The sequence below is a fragment of the Charadrius vociferus genome, unplaced genomic scaffold (genome assembly GCF_000708025.1).
Source record: "Charadrius vociferus isolate BGI_N301 unplaced genomic scaffold, ASM70802v2 scaffold101, whole genome shotgun sequence".
Taxonomy (NCBI): domain Eukaryota; kingdom Metazoa; phylum Chordata; class Aves; order Charadriiformes; family Charadriidae; genus Charadrius; species Charadrius vociferus.
This window is the reverse complement of record NW_009646941.1, coordinates 2,761,372-2,778,152: the sequence shown is the minus strand read 5'-3', so window position 1 is coordinate 2,778,152 and position 16,781 is coordinate 2,761,372. Positions and strand designations below refer to the sequence as shown.

At 36.5% G+C, this 16,781-nt stretch overlaps 1 protein-coding gene across 1 annotated transcript in view; it reads right to left on the bottom strand.

Annotated features, from left to right (window-relative positions):
• Positions 1–2,109: 2,109 nt before the first annotated feature.
• Positions 2,110–16,781, bottom strand: part of SLC12A7 (solute carrier family 12 (potassium/chloride transporter), member 7) — a 50,148-nt gene continuing 35,476 nt past the window's right edge. The window contains exons 18-26 of the mRNA XM_009895056.1: positions 14,887–15,082; positions 14,386–14,555; positions 14,107–14,238; positions 12,373–12,480; positions 9,321–9,437; positions 6,822–7,003; positions 5,537–5,551; positions 2,661–2,794; positions 2,110–2,201 (exon numbers count right to left, since the gene is read on the bottom strand). Of these exons, the coding sequence (XP_009893358.1) occupies positions 2,110–2,201; positions 2,661–2,794; positions 5,537–5,551; positions 6,822–7,003; positions 9,321–9,437; positions 12,373–12,480; positions 14,107–14,238; positions 14,386–14,555; positions 14,887–15,082 (1,146 nt within the window). The remainder of the gene's footprint in view (positions 2,202–2,660; positions 2,795–5,536; positions 5,552–6,821; positions 7,004–9,320; positions 9,438–12,372; positions 12,481–14,106; positions 14,239–14,385; positions 14,556–14,886; positions 15,083–16,781) is intronic.

Here is a 16,781-nt window from a genome sequence, read left to right as displayed (position 1 = left end):
AAGAGCAAATATCACGGATATAACCCTACCGAGTCTAGGCACTAGCAGACAGACCAGGGAAGCAGCAGCAGTGGAATGGAACAAAGTGATTAAAGACTGAGAAAAAAGCTGGCAACAGCACTATGATCTGCCTTTAAAAAAGAAAAAAAAAACAAAACAGACAACAACAAAAAAACCCACAACACACAAAAGAGAATCCACCCCCACAAAGCTACTAGCATTACCTCTTCCATTTCGCTTTGCTTCTCAGCTTTTCCATCCATCTCCTCTAACCCTCTGCACTCCTTCCCCCTCTTCACACAAGTCCTTTCCTTTCTTATTTCCCCTTTACTACATATTCTGCATGCCTCCCTCCTCCTCAGATGTTTCCTCCCCAACCCCACTCAAATTCTCCCAGCTAACCCATCATTCATAATAGTCCTAGGCACATCCTAGCTGAGGAATTTTCTCCTCGATTCACATATCCATGTGTTGACTCACTGTAGGCTTTCCCCAAACTCAGGAACCTAACAATTTCAAGTTCACCAGGGGCATGTGATTACATTTCTCTTCTCCCCAGTGGTGTGAGAATGCCGTTTCATGCACTTCTTGATATGCTGTGCAAATCTAGCTCCTTCAGTTACCTTCTGGTCAATCCACAGGGCTTCCACGTGTCTTTCATTGTACCTAAGGGCTCCTACAGTGTATTGGTTAGGACCCTACACCCACGCCCAGTGGTCCACAGGAGCCTTCTGGTGTGCAGTGCGCTTTTCCATTGCCTTTTGGTGTGCACCAGCAGCATCTAAGAGCCATTTGAAGTTCACTGGGTCATCTGATTATCTTTGTGTTCCCTGTGTTGCTTGTGCATGAAACTACAGGGATTGGTAATGGCTACTTTTAGTTTTTGCTGTTTAACTTTGATTTGCTTTGCCTGAGAGAGCTACGATAGAAGCAATGGCCTTGACCCTAGTCAGGTATTTGGGCCCTGCGTCACTGCTGTCTCAGTCTGAGCAAAAAGACGTTGACTGTATTCTACCTATTATATATTATGTATTATCAGAGATATTTAAATAAACCCATTCTTTTTAGAGTAGAACAATCTTCCTATACCCGAACACTTCTGATACCAAAAATACCCTTAAAACAACATTTACAAAACTAAACAGTGTCTGAAAAGGGGCATAATTCTGACAGAAGCAAAAAGTTTCTACTGAGCAGCTTAACTAAATTGTTCAACGATTTCAAATGAAACACACTTAAGAGCTTGTTCAGTTCAGAAAAGCAAATTTTAAACAGCAGCACATACATACATTTTCAAAATAAAAGTATTTGAAAACAAAAGACTGCACTTCATTAACCAACCCGCTGTGGTTTATCAATTTTTACAATTATATTTTCACCAGGTGGAGTTACTGCACCATAGCCTTCCTGTGAATTGGATGCTCTTTGGTTTCACTGGTATAATTGTACTATATACCATAACTGCTAATAGCTCATGAAAAAAAATAAACACATAACTTGTCATTTTACTATTACTGTCACCTGGAAGCTTCAGCTACCTAAGTATTTTAAATAGAGTGATGTTCTTTAAAAAAAGTGTGGCAATCATGAACTTCATGGAAACACTTTACGCACATAATATACAAATTTAAGTGGTTGTATACATTTCTGAATGAAGTTTCCTGAGCTAGGACTAATCCCAACAGAAGCAACATAGCAGCATTTTGGTACAGGAGGAAGCCAACTTTTCCATAACCTTTCCCTTTCATTTAGATATCGAACAAAGATTAAAATAATCAGAAGTTGCTTACATTTCTATGTTTAAAAATACCATTTCTTTTGTTGTGTTTCACCACAGTTTAACAAGTATCAGAATATAGTACACAAATATCCTAAGCCATCCACTTTTTATTAATTCACTACAGAAATATTTTCTACATAAATCTACCTTCTTAAAATATAATTTAAATGTAACTTTTTAATAGAAAAAACAGAACACATCATGGGAAGATTCAGCTTGCAGGTAATTTTCAATGCACTAGAACTCTTAATGAAGGTGCTCAAATCATGGCAAATAACTTTGTTTTCTCATTGCGGGGGTAAGGGTGTCGAACAAAATGTGCAAACACATTAAGAATAAATGGTGATCACTTCACGTCCACTGCCTCGGACCAGGAGAACTCTATCTAGACCTTCTGTGAGAACTTCCAAAAACTCCATGTCTGAAATATCACTAAGTCAAGGAATTTATTCAGAAAAGAAAAAAATAGCCATTAATATCTCAAAAAGTCTGTCATTAAATACAAAAAAATAAAGTTAAATAATTTCATCAAGGACTTATCCTGTGTTACCCTTTTTTGTCCCATTATGTAATCTACCTGCTTGCTCAAGTGGAAGAGACTACTAATTTGGGCAAAATTTCTAGTTCTGCCCTACTCACCTATAGAAAAGAAAAAGAGAGATTTTAAAATAAGTTCAAAATTTTGGACTGCTTTACATCAATTCAATAAAACACCTACCACTATCAACATTTCTTAAAACTCTGAGGAATCAAAAGTCATTTTCTTAAAGGCAAACTTCTGCTTATCATGGTTACTAATGGTTATCCCAACAAGTAGACAATGGCACAAAAATCAAACTCCCAATTTCAAGAAATATGGAAGCAATATAGTGGAGGATACAGTTTTCATCCCCTTTTCTGTTTTTAGGAGGTCCAGGCATATTCAGGAGAACTAGCTGAGCATGCTGTGATTTATTAAGCACTACTCCGTTGAGCTTCACAGCAGTGTGCATTCTTCTCACATTTGACTGATTCCTAGCATGCAAACAAACATGTTTTTAAGTATTGTCACAATTGTATTTGTATTATATGTTATGTATTTGAATTTATAAGTTTAATCTATATGCACATAGACTAAGCCATTTTCATGGACACCAGCATTCGTAGACATTCAAAACAAATTTGAGAAAATGCAATTTCTAAAGATTTTTTTTCCTTTGAAAAGAACATTTAACTCTGAAATTCAAGCAGTCTAAAGAGATTGCCAAAATGCACAAGTCTCCCAATTGTCAGTTATTTTACAAAGATGAAGCAAAAAAACTTAATTTCAATAGAAATTGCTTAGTCTAAACCACTGAGAATCCAGTTTATTGAATGATATAAAAAAGTAACTGGATCTGTGTAAGAAGTTCCAAACAAAGGAATTGCAGGATGCAATGGAAAGATTACTGTATTTATGTTGTACAGTACAAGGCATGCTCCTCTGGAAACATTACAAGATTACTATAAGCCTGGTAAAGAAAATTCAGAAACAGCATAGAATTTATGAAAATATGAGTTTCTTATAAGAGTAAGACAGTAAGCAATGAACTGAAACCGAGCCTCTCTATTTACATTATCAAAATCAACTAATGCTTTGCTTGTTGTATCCACAAATACAGTTGTTGTAAATTTGCGCACAAGAGGAAGAGATTGCTAGGACTTCAGAGATTTCCTTATTTTGGGACCTACCTTGAATGGTTTAGTTGCTCTTCAGAACAAAACAAAATAATAGTTTCCCTATAGTTTTTGAGAAACTGCCATCTGTGTAAAACTAGCCAAGACTGGAAATAAGTCATAAGCTAGAGTGCAAAAGAAATGTCCAGACTCTGCCTAATCCCATTTAACCAGAAGATCTGCTGTCCAAAAGTAGATTCTCTACAAGTGAAGAGAGTCACTTCAAAAGGTATCTCGGAAACACAGGTGACAGCACATTTCAAGAACTGAGAGACTGATGTGCTGATATAAGACACTTTATCACTCTATCCTGTGTGATTTTTCTTAGCACTATAACTAGGTCTCACATTAATAGCACAACTATATCCTGCTCAACTGGGCTCACATGTTGTCTTATGGCAGAGAGAGGACTCGCAGGTTAGTAGCAGCAGGACATAAGACATCCTCTGAAGTGCCTGATCAGTCTGGCATCTTTTGAATTCCACTAACAGCAATCAAAATTCCAGCACAAACCCCAGCTCTGCAACAACTCTAGTAAACAATAGAAATTGAGGTATTTTCCCAAAAGAAAAAAAATTCAGGAGGCCAAAATTTACAAAAGAAAACACACAACTCTGTTCTACTACCAGAGGTCATTTCAGGGGGACTATACCAAAAGTTCTAGAATCTTCTAGCAAGATGAGGTCACACTTATTATATAAATAAGCGTAGAGTTGAGAACAGCAGCCTAATACAGGTTCATTCAAACACAGGGGACCATGAAAGATGAAGAATGCTGGGGGTATATGTACTTGTGTTATACTAAGTTCCATTATTTTTTTTTTTTTACTATGAAGGGAAAAGCCATTAACAGGATACTAGGAGAAGTAGCAGGTCTCATGTTGCATTTTCATCCTTAATTTTGCAGGGACAGTTTGAAAAAAAAAAAAAAAAGTAGTTTTGCCTGAAGTTTAGAGGCCAGTGCAGACCAGCCACATCAACGCCAACTGATTCTTCCCCTCATGCACGTTTTGCCTCAAGCCATTTCCAAAACTGAATTTATCAGTCCCTCCTGGGGTATTTTCGGTCACAGCAGCCATCTGTCCTAAAAAACAACTGTAAAAAAAACTCGTATATGGAACAACAGAATACTTGAAGGTCAGTTTCCCAGAAGCAGAACAGCAGCTTGAGAAGACCAAGGAACAACTATGAAGAAAGAATCAAGGGTGTATAACTGAATAAGCGTATAAATATTGAAGCATAAACACTGTTAAACTACAGATAAAATGCAGGGGAAATATGGAGGGTATACATTTGTGATGGATTGGGCAAGAATTCAGCACTGAAATAAAGGTTCAAATTGACCAAAGGTACATTGTGTACAATGTGAACTTCATTTAGCCATCAAGAACTGGTAGAATTGAAATCTTACATGGTATACAAAAAGTAAGCTTTTTAAGTTTTCATAAGAAGCTCAACTTGTTAAACAGACAAAATGAAGACAATACTGGGCACTGAAAAAAGCAGAGCAGTCACAAATTGGTTCCACCCAAGAGCGGAGATGTAGCGTCCTGTTATTGTATGCTGTAATACCCAATGCATATCTGAACTTATATTATTTCTACACATGCGTAGGTTGGTAGAAGGGAGACAAGAACTGGCATTTGATGAAATGTGAAAGTTCCCTTTGTGAACAAGTTCATTCTTATTGCTCAAGTAGTTATATCACAGTGTGGGTTATTTTTCCAGAGCAAAGATATATTAACTTTTTAATGTAGTTAATTAGAGAACTCAATATTACACTGGTGCAGAGGAGTACTGTCAAGTTTTACATTCTTACAGAAACTAATATACATGTTCTGTGACTTACCTTGAATAGAAAGTTGATAATATTTAAAAGAAAACATTAGCAAGTCACAATGAAGACTATTTTTAGTATATAAAACACAGTATATAAAACAAGGTACAAAAAAATACATGCACTGCAAATCATGATTTAGGAAACACACATACAATGTACAAAACCACAAGAATCGGGGAACACAGCCAACATTGCTTAAGTGAAATGAAATTTAGACTTACAGATTTCCCCATTCTCTACATGGAAGGGAAGCAAATGAACAGAAAAAAATATTTATGCCATCAGGTACATTTTTAATTCAACAGTATTAATATATTGTACAGGCACACCAAGTTTGAACTGTAATTTCCACCACCCAACCACATATTGTAGTTTTAAAATAATACTATCTGAAGTCTGTGTCTTGTACAATTCTAAAGAAGTAATAGGAAATATTTCCAAGATATTAACAGAAGACCCCCCGCTAAGAATTAGACTGTAATGCAGAACAGAACAAAACCAGTGCTTTAAAAGCATGACCAAGATGTTTGGAATTTGCAGAAGACAAACTATTTCTAAAGGGCTCAGAGGAAATCCACAAAATAACTTAGGATTTTAAGGTGCCAATTCTAAGTGTACCTTTAACTCTACTGTGTATAAGTCCTAAGTTTAAGATATGTATCTTTTAGATATCAAAATTTCCCTTGATATCCACAGTTTTGCTTTGGGCACGTGCAGAAAACATGCTTATAACTGCATTCTTCCAGAACTCAGAAAAGATGCATGTGTGCTTGAATCACAACATGTGGAAGCAAACAAGCTGATGTCTTCCTGTAATTGGTTTGTGTCTACTACATCAGGCTTGACACAGGCAGTAGCTCTTATCTATTAAGTGACTTGTATTTAAGAAAGAGATATTAAGGAATATTTCAACAGGAAAAACTTAATGTAACAAGACATATAGGTAAGCACAAGTTTTATATTGATTTAATTTACAGGATGAGGGTCCATTTGGGAAAAAAAAACCACAACAAAACCCACAAACACAAAAGAAATATCTCCACCCAAAAATGAAAACATAACCTAAAAGTCTTGAAAGAGTCTTTCTGCTTCTCTGGTACACTCTCCACCCCAACCAAACATAGTAAATGAGACAGGAAAATTATACACAGTAATTCGTTACCCACAGTAAGAGAGAACACACAAAAGTTACCATTAAGCATTAACATATATGCTTTCTGGTACAATCCAGAAGTTGAGTTTACAGCTCGAAGTCTGTCATATTTAGTCTTAATTCACAACATTGTTGTGAATAACTCTTCACATTCATTATTGTTCCCTCCAAGTCCGTGCTAGTTTCATAAGGATGGCATGTAAGCCAATTGCATGGAAAGATCATGTTTGTACTCAACTGTAAATAAACCAGAATCTCTTAAAAAACTAACCCCAGAACAACAACAAAACAACAAACAAAAAACCACACACTAAAATACACACAAATACTCCAAACACCACATGTATACTTACGGCTTCATGTTGAAAATATCTTTAAAGCCAGACACATTTGAATCTTTGTTTTTATGCTTTTCAGCTACAAACTTTTCTTTAGTCCAGGTCATTTGCACTTTTTCTGGCATGGCAGCAGCCACACTTGCTTTGACCGCTGGAGCTGAGTGCGAGGCAGTGTTCCTGTCATGGATCAGCTGAGCCTGGCCACAAAACAATCACCCCAAGATTCAACCAAAAAGAACATTTGTAGAGTACATGTTATCAAAATTTTGAAAAGGAATTTCAAAGCAGTGGAACAAAAGAAGATACATAAAAATGCACCTTACTTTGTGAACAAATACCAGACTTAAGACTTCAGCATGAAATGAAACTGCTGTAAAAATGTAGTCATTTGTTTATATTTGCAGGATTACATCTGGGCTGGGACATTATTTTTGTAATGAACTAAAGTGAGGTTGAATCCAGTCTGAGAGCACTTTATTAACACCAGCAGTTTTTTCCAGTGAAAAACATGAAAGCCAGTGCTCTCATTCTTCATCAATTACATTGTTATTTTCTCAGATACTATCATAATCACTGTCCATTTCACATGCCTTTAGCTGATCTACCAGCCTGACTCTCACGATCCCAGTAAGACAACATTGGACCAGCTGAAGGCTAGCTATATTCCATTAGATTATTTATGCATGCAAGTCCATATTATTTAACAAAAGCCAATCAATCTAACCATAGAATGGTTTAGGTTGGAAGAGACCTTAAAGATCATCTAGTACCAATCCCCCCTGAAGGGGCCTTCTCTTGCCTTATAATAGCAGAAACTCAAATCACAACTTTAAGAAACCAGTATTATTGTTCCCACATGCATACACATTCCTATGTTTTTCATTCCCATTCCCCTTGGTCTTCTTGAGGAAAGAAGGAAGAAATATTTAACACATGTTATTTACTCACTTCCCCTCATAACACTTTGCCCGTTGGCTTCTGTATTTCCATCAAAAGCAACACAAAGACAGTACTTTAGAATCTTAAAATCATAACTAAATTGGTATGAGGGGAGGATTGTTCTTGTGTTTTGAGGTGTTCTGGTTTTGGGGTGGTTGGGGTTTTTTTTGGGGGGTGTGTGTGTAGGATTGCTTTAGTGGTTTGTTGTTTTGGGGGGAGGTTGTTTGGGGTTTTTTTGTTTGTCTTTAACGTCTCTCTTCAGAGACCTCTTTAAAACATGAGTTGAAGCTCCTGTTCCACTTGGAAACCTCAGTTATTCACATGTTAGTGATGGTCATTTCCCTCCATATATGCAATGATTCATAAGAATCAATTTCCTTCAGGTCAATCAAAAGCATGCATAAAATTAGAGCAGATGAGAAAATTACTTCCTACCTCTGAACAGTGATTTCCCTAGTGGTTCACAAGCTGTAATTGCAGCTGGTTTTAAATGCCTAAGAGCTTCTGTATTTTTCCTAAATTATTTGCCTAGTCCCTATCCTTCAGGATTCCTAAATCCTAGAGTTCAAGTCTGAGGTTCACGTAAATATTTATTTGTTTGATGGTCTTAACATCACAGAAGACTAAATCACAAGTCAAGACTACGAATCAGAAGTTACTGTGAATACAGTTCTATCATGAGAATGGAAAAAGCTAACAAATACATGCAGATACTACACATGCCATACAACAATATCCGATGAACTAAAATTTCAAACTAACAACTGCAAGATGAATTCAGTAGGACTATGCTTCAATGGAAGAAAGTTCACCACCTTTAGAAAGACAGTGAGGCCAAGAAATTCTGGACCAATAGCACAAACTTATAAAAATGCACAGACAGCAAAAGCAGATTTGTGTTAGGGTTATTTTTATACCAGATTAATTACATAGAAAAAAAACACATTAGTCTCATACTTCATGAAGAACGAGAAACACAAAGTTATGCAGCATTTCTACAAACTAGGCTACACATCTTTAGATATGAGCAACACTTCAAGTGCACACTAAAACCATCGATTACATAAGCCCATTTCCTTTCAAACTTACCATGCAGAAAGTAGTAATAACATTTACATGGTTTGTCATTAAATATAGAAATCTCCTTAAAAAACCCTAGTATATCTATACAGTCTCTGAGAAGCTTCACTACTTCAATATAAGAACTATAAAGGAAGGCAGTGTTTTGTGAAAGCATGACATATGCTTATTTATGAAACACCCACTATTACGACTTTTTAAGAGATAGAAGGCAGAGAAATATTTTTGCTTCTGGCTCTTAAGAAAAACGGGCACTCTCAGAAACATAAGCGTTTCTTTCATGGAAATTAAGTGTGAGAAAGAGGATGTAGTTCATGCTGCAGAAGCATCATCTAGAGAAAAAAAATATAGACTAAGATAATGAATTTAAAATTTAGGAAGAACTGTTGTATAACAATGAATGATCCAGTTGTTCATTTGTAGTTCAGTTTGCAATAGTGGCACTTCAAGTGTTGCAGTGGGAAAACAGATCTAGCCAGTATTATGTCCAACTACCTCCTCCTCTCGATAATCATTAGTCAGCAGTGTCTGAGCATCTTGGCCACTGGACTGTGGACCGGAGTAGCTTTTTCTTCTGATTGAGCACCGAGACTCATCAGTGATGCTCTGAATCTGGGACAAAAATGTTACTAATGACAAAAAAGTGTCTACAGAAAAAAGCAGAGATCACATTATTCAAAACAAAAATTGGCTTTATTTAAATAGATGAGATTTTTGTATCATAGCTTCTTATAAACTTGGTTTGTTTTCACAAATATGCCATTTGTTTATATATACTATGGGGCTCTTTTTGAAATGTTTAGCAGTAGTTATGAAGTATCTTTACAGAGATCTGTGAAAACATGAAGTCAATTGAATCCTTTCGTTTATATGGGAACCTCAAATATTCACTTGTTTGTGAAGGTCACATCCCTTCATATATGTGATGATTCAGATGGATTTATTTTATTCAGTTACAATCAAAAGTATGAAAAAAAATTAAGCAGATGAGAAAGCTGCTTTCCAGCCCTAAACACCAATTTACTTTCCAGTGATTCAGAAACTATAATTGTGCTCACCTACATGCACCCACATTTCTGCCAATCTTATCTAGCAGCAGCAGCAATCTGCACAACAGCACTTGTGCTTCACAACCCAACACAAAGTAGTGGTGGAACAGACGACTGCCTTCCCACAGCTCTAACAATATCACTGCCCGGCCCAACAGTCATTAGTCAGGCCCAGCCAGAGAAGGAAGTGAAGGAGGCTCTACATTTTCTTTCATCTTTGCAGCACCATTGTCAACGTCAAATAAATAAACACTTGGCAGTTGTAGTTAAGTCTGCAGATCTTAGCTTCTTGAATAGAAGCAAATCAACCAAGTTTCTCAAAAAAGGAAACAAAAATCCAACGAGTCCCCATGCCCTAGTTCCACAAGAAAAGCCCAGGGGCAAGATCAAATAAAGTTCCATTAAAAAACAAAAGTCAGAAGATGGGAAGGTGAAGGTGATTCATCAGGGATAACAGCATACCTATGAAGGAAACAGCAGAAGAATGCCATATAAAAGCAAGTTTTCCTCTTTGTGAAGGTTTGAACCTTGTTTGAAGAGGTACAAGTACAAAAGTGAGGTTAAAATACTAATCTTGGTGGTAACAGGAAAAAAAAAAAAACAACCACCAACTACAAGCACCTTTCAAAACTGGAATGTCAGGGTTGTATTTGAATGTCTGGAGACGATGAAAACAAAAAAACTCTAATTTTAACTAGTGATACTAATGAGAGAAATATTTGGAGATCATCATATAACTGGAGGGAATGGTTCAGCTCATTTCAGAGAAGATAATCAGATTACAAAAGGGCCCGGCCCACTGAGTGCTTATACTTAACTTGTAGCTCCAGAGGAAGCAAAGGTATAACTAAACAACATTTTCTGATAAAAATACAAAGGAACAGGGTAAATTAAGATACCCTAACCAGAAACAACAAATTGAGCTGGCTTTTATTCTTGTACAAGGCAGGCAATAAGCACTAGATGTTCTTGGAATTAAAGGATTTTACTTCAGACCACGAAATAAATTCAATGGTATTATGAACATGTCAGATTTTACCCTGCCTGATCTGAAGGAACAGACTGAAGCTATAATGGTGATGGTTACATTCAGATAAAAGTGAGTAATTAAAAAAAAAAAAAAAAACAATACATGGGAGAAGGAGGGGGGAGGAGAGAAGAAAGAAAAGAAAAACTTCCAGGCAAACAACACTCTGAAGTAGCACAGATTCCAGCCAACTCAAGGAGATGAGAAAGAATTCTTTTGTCTCCACTACAACTTACATGTTATAGACTACAAAGCCTTACGTCCTTGGGCAACTTGTAAAGCATTCATGAGTAAGTTAAATCCTTAAAAAACTATTGTAGATTGATAAATCACTCAAAGTCCACTGGAAAAATACTAGTGTTCAATAAAGAAATGAGAAAAATCTAAAAACATTGAGTAAGGAGTACAGGAGAGCTTGGCTTTTACTGAAAGGATGTTAGGCAGGCTCAGGTCAAAAGATAAATGACAGATAAGAGGATTTACAGCAGCACATTTCTGTAGCGATACAAGGTATCTTCAGGAACCTTAAAAAAAACATCTTGTGAAATGAAAAAAAGAATAAATAAGGAGAGAATAATAAAAAAAAGGAACTGCATGGACTTGTACAATTAACACCGAGAAGTCTTAGGCATAAAATGACTTACAATTATCAGTAGACAAAAAAGCCACAAGAAAAAAATTTCTAGTTATTTTATGAATGAGAGCAGTTAAACACAGTAGAGGTATCTTATTTGGCATGGGAGGGAAATCGCTATAAGTGATAGCAAAGCCAAAGCATTTAATTCCTTTTACATCACTAAGAATTGTTGATGATAATGGGATAGTTAACAAAAATGACGGAGTAGAAACCAAAAGAAAAAGGAAAGAAAGAGATTTAGAAGTTACAAATATTAATGAAAATACAGCTGCAAGAATCTTATCACTACAATGTGCAAAATACCACCAGGAACTAGTAAGCGTAGGGGAGCAACAAACATAGCATTCCCATCTGGATATCATAGGTTTATAGGTTAGTCAGCCTAATTTTCACTCCAGAAACAAGTATTTGACACATAAAACATTCAAAATAATGCAGAAACTGAAAAAAAAAAGTCAGTGTGAATTGAACAAGACCAAATCACAAGCAAAGCTAACCATCCCAGTTCAATAATCACGATCCTTAGCTACTGATATATGTCGTTTGGAAATGCTCTGAATATATTTCGCACTGATGCTCAAATGTTCTGCTACTAAATACTTGCACTAATTTGAGCCATAACCGGAAAACTCTAAACATCTATTCAAATAAGAAAAGACTTAAAATTTTTTTCCACATTATTTTAACCTTGCAAGTGAAACCTGCTGTAGAGAAACTAACATAGGATGCAGTTTTAAAAGCTTTTGACTAGTTTATAAACTGATTAGAAGCCCCGGCCAAGAAATACTACTACCAGGTTTTTCACAGAAGATATTACCAAGCCAGAGTCCGTACCTCTCTCTCCCTTTCATTCTTTGATAGCTGCATCTGTTTTAGCATCTGAGATCGCTGTTCCATCATAAGTGTCTTCTCATATGTGAATGCAGAAATATCATTTTCAAACTGCAAGAGAGATTGGCATTAGAAACGTCAGAAGAAAAGTGCTACTCAGAAGAACAATGTTTACACAGTGTACCACATTCATTCCTGCATTCATTTAGTCCTGGATGAATGTGTGGCATTAGAGTAATCCCATGCATATAGTTGATTTCTGTCCTCATTCTTAAAACTTCATCTTCAAACAGCAGTCTCGCACAATGAACTATCCTACTATACCAATATAAATAAGATTTTTATCCCAAATTTGAGGTGCTTGGGACAGAACTTCCATTGTTCTGTTCCAACTAGGTTGCAGAAATGAGAAAGGGTTGAAAGAACTTATTTAAACTGGGTCTGCATTGCTGCCTTCTGAGCACGTGTGCACACTTGTTTCCTTAAAAATTGTTTAGAGTCACAAAATAACACATTGTCCTTTCACAAGTGAGAAATATTCACAAACTAAAGCATTTATGAAGAAACTCTGCATATATTCTTACATCAGCTCAAAGCTAAAGCTAAAATACAACGTAAAAGTCTACAGCAGCCATTTGTGTTGTCGCTGACTCAGTGTCTCATCTTTTGGAAGATTTTGGGGGTTAAATAAGACCCACATAAGAAAAGAGTAAGTTGCTATCTTCTGCTTGAAATTCAACCAAGGCTCTGCCTTTTTTACAGCACTCTGTTCGCCTTCTTTCACCTGCACATGCCACAGCATTTTAGTCTTTTATATTCAGTACTCTAAACAAACAAAACATAAAGTAAAAGGATTTGTCTTACTTCCCAGTTCAAAATGCTAACCAAATTTTTCATAAGTCACTTTTTTTCAAAAGCAATTTAAATGATTCTTAATGGATGGATGGTTTTATGGATGATTAGGATGATAAATGTTTTTGATAGGTTTTGTTCATTCCGGGAACTGGTGGTGCTAGAAGTTTTGAACCAGTTGACCTGTCTTCATCTCACTTCAGAAGGAGTGTAAAAGGTTTTGGAGGGTTTTTTTGGTCTTATTTTGGACGTTATGCTAGTCACCTTTGAGTGCTGGAAATTAAATTTTTCCTTAGTTGCCAAAAAGAGCAGGTCTAGATAGACTGCAACTTTAGTCCTTTCTCTTCAGCAGCTTACGACCAGTATTTTGAAAAGGAATAAAGTTAAAAAATTCATTTTGTCACTATTTGACTGGTGAATTTGTAGCTATGCGCTGATCAGCGCCAAAGAAACCGGCAGTGCCAAAAACAACTGACATACTCTCATGAGGGCCTAAGGATTCCTTATTCCAGAGAGATATTCATGCAGCAGTTAGATATGTTCATCCTCTCTCATGCTGGATTATTAGATTAAGCACATTCGGCCTTCCATTTTTTTTTCCTTCCTGAATGAACTATCTCTATGGACTAGTCTTCATAAATAAAGTAGGCGTTTACACATCAAAATGGTTTAACTGCACTTGACAAAACCATTAAACTCACTGCCACGTACACTAGCATTGCGACATGGTAAGATAACGTTGCTTTAAAAAAAATCTTGTTCTTAGTGGGACTGCAATATTTCCTTTTTTATATTTGGGCTAACAGCTCTTAGTCTCAAAAATGTTAAATCCATTTTCCTGAGTTTAGTCTCAACTATACCCAAAAAAACCATGGAATAACATACCATTTCAACAACTTCCACTTCAGCATTCAGTCTAAGATGATACAAGAACATCTGAAGATCTTTCTTCATTTGAATGCTATTATCATCCATTTGAGCAACAGTGAAGATACGCATTTTACATTTTCTCCAAACCTATCAAAAAGACACATTATAACAATTCATAACAGGATTGCTATCATCATGCATATATCTATCAAGTTGAAAGAGTATTTCATTAGAAACCCTTAGAACTATTCATTGCTAGAAAATGAAATCACAGCCATTTTCTGTTGTCCTTGCCTTGTGCTGTCGAAGGAGAAAAGGCAGTAACATCAGCATACCACCATCATGAACAATCCACCACACATCTATGTTTCCTTCAGTAAAACGTTCTTGATTTGTTGGGAATAAGTCAATGTTTTTAGCCACCAACAGTGCCTGCTGCGCTGCTGTTGTTTCTCGTACAGTGTCTGCAAGGGAAAGCAAGACATTTGATCAAGAACTTCTAGTTTTCATTCACAGCTTTTGTTTTTGTTTCAAATTCAAAAGCTTAAATCCTCCCAGATTCTGCTGAGGCAAAAGAACATCCTGTTTTTAGTAACTAACCTGCTTCAGAGAAGAACAAGACAAGCCATGGTTGAAGAAACTGAGGGCTAAGAAAAAAAACTTCACATGAAATCAGATGTGGGGAAATACTCAGTTGTCCAACGGCTATTCAGCATCACGTTTCCTCCACAGAGCAAATACACTAATTACATAATTGCATTACAAATGCATATGAGAAAGTCAATAAACACATACCAACAAAATTTTTCCATGAGAAACGATTTTCTGTCTGCTTCCATGACTGCGGCCATGCCATCAGGACTGTGTTGTGCTTCATCCCTCCTAGACCAGCTGACTGAATCAAATAGGATATTCCATCTCTGAAATTAGGAGACACCACAATCTGGCAAAATCCTTTAGTCTTTTCTACTCCCATTAAGGCCTTCACATTCTGCAAAAAAGATAACACATGGGCAAATAGTCATCAACAATGCTAATAAACACCATAAGGAGTAACAGCACTAAATATGGGCAAAATATTAGCTATAATGTACAACTAACAACTAATTCTAAAACAGTAAATATGATTCTATAACAACTAAAGCCCAAAACACCCGCCTCCCCAAAAGACACCACACACAGGTTTTTCATTACTTTAATTATTCAGCCTTTTATTTCCAAAGAAGAATGAATGAGATATGTGTAAAGCCACATTGACAAAGATAAATAAAGTAACACTGCTTCAGATAAAGTCAAAACTGCTGACTGACAAAGCACCACACCTTTGGAATGACAAGTCCTTTCCTTTGGAATTGGATTGCTTTGGAAAAATGTGACACCAAGGACTTTAAGGAGATTTGGCAACCTCTTTTTCTAAAGAACTTTCACCTAAAGAGGCTGGTTATTTATCGACTCCCAACATGGAAAGATAGATGTGCAGGCAACAGTTGTAATCACTGCCTGAATAATGACACAATAAACTGACTGGATTAAATCTCCCACATTCCTTTCTTTTCAAGATGGCTCCTCTTGTTTTAAACACTGATAAACATACAGAAACATAACCAAGTAATTTAAAAGTAGCATTTGAAATGCTATTAAGGTTGACACAGGAACATCAGCTTTGGTATTTACTATGTTTTGACAACATGACTATAAAAATCCCATCATTATCAATGACTTGTGTGGGAGATCACAGAAGGAAGGAAGAAACAGCACATCAAAATTTGGAATTTTGGAAGAACTGATACAAAATTGGGGTTTCAGGCAGATGCCAATATGGTTAAATTGCAGACAGAATGGAAACTGTAAAAAGATAACTGTAAAGAACTCAGACAGGACGGGCTGTAACTCAAGGCCAGAGCGGGAGGCTGGTACAAGTTGGTCTAGGAGGTTAAGCGCACAATCATGAGACCGATATGAAAGGAATCTGCGGGACGGAGCACAAGGCTCGCTCAAAGAATAACAAGGCGGCCCCTTCAAGAAGGGAAAAGAAACCACCAAGGACTCTCAGGACCACCGCTAAAGAAGAAAGTGCATGTGCAGCTGGGAGTGGTTAATGAAATAATTTTCATATATATATAATCACATGAATATGTAAAGCCTATGATATATACACAGGGTCTAGCTAGAAGCTGTGGTATGCACACTGGGCAGAGTGATCCCCTGTGCATCCAGCACTGCAATAAAAAGAATGCTTGCTTCTTAATACTACATTGGTGTTAAGGAGTTTATTCCCAATTTTGGTGACAAACCCAAAATTCCTATCAAAACCCATCAGTAACAGATTTGATCACAGAATGTCTGGCACTGGCTCAGTGTGGCTTTACATCAGAAATCTGTTTAGTAGAGCAAAAAAGTCTTCAGAGAATTTGGTAGCAAAGCTAACAAGTCTGTTAGGAGAGCTAACAAACCTGTCACTGTGCAAACAGTATTTGCGAGGACCTATCAGTTTAAATAGATGAGAGCCAGGAGAAGAGCCAGGAGAAATCTTGATTTCCTACAAATCTTCTATAAACATTTTCTAGTTAAAACTTTCCAAAACCAATGAGGCCTCCAGATGCTCAAACTTTTACAATTCTTCTTCATTTCCATTTTAAAAGCAACAGTTTCCTCCATCTTAATACCAGATCTGACTTTCTAGAGAACCC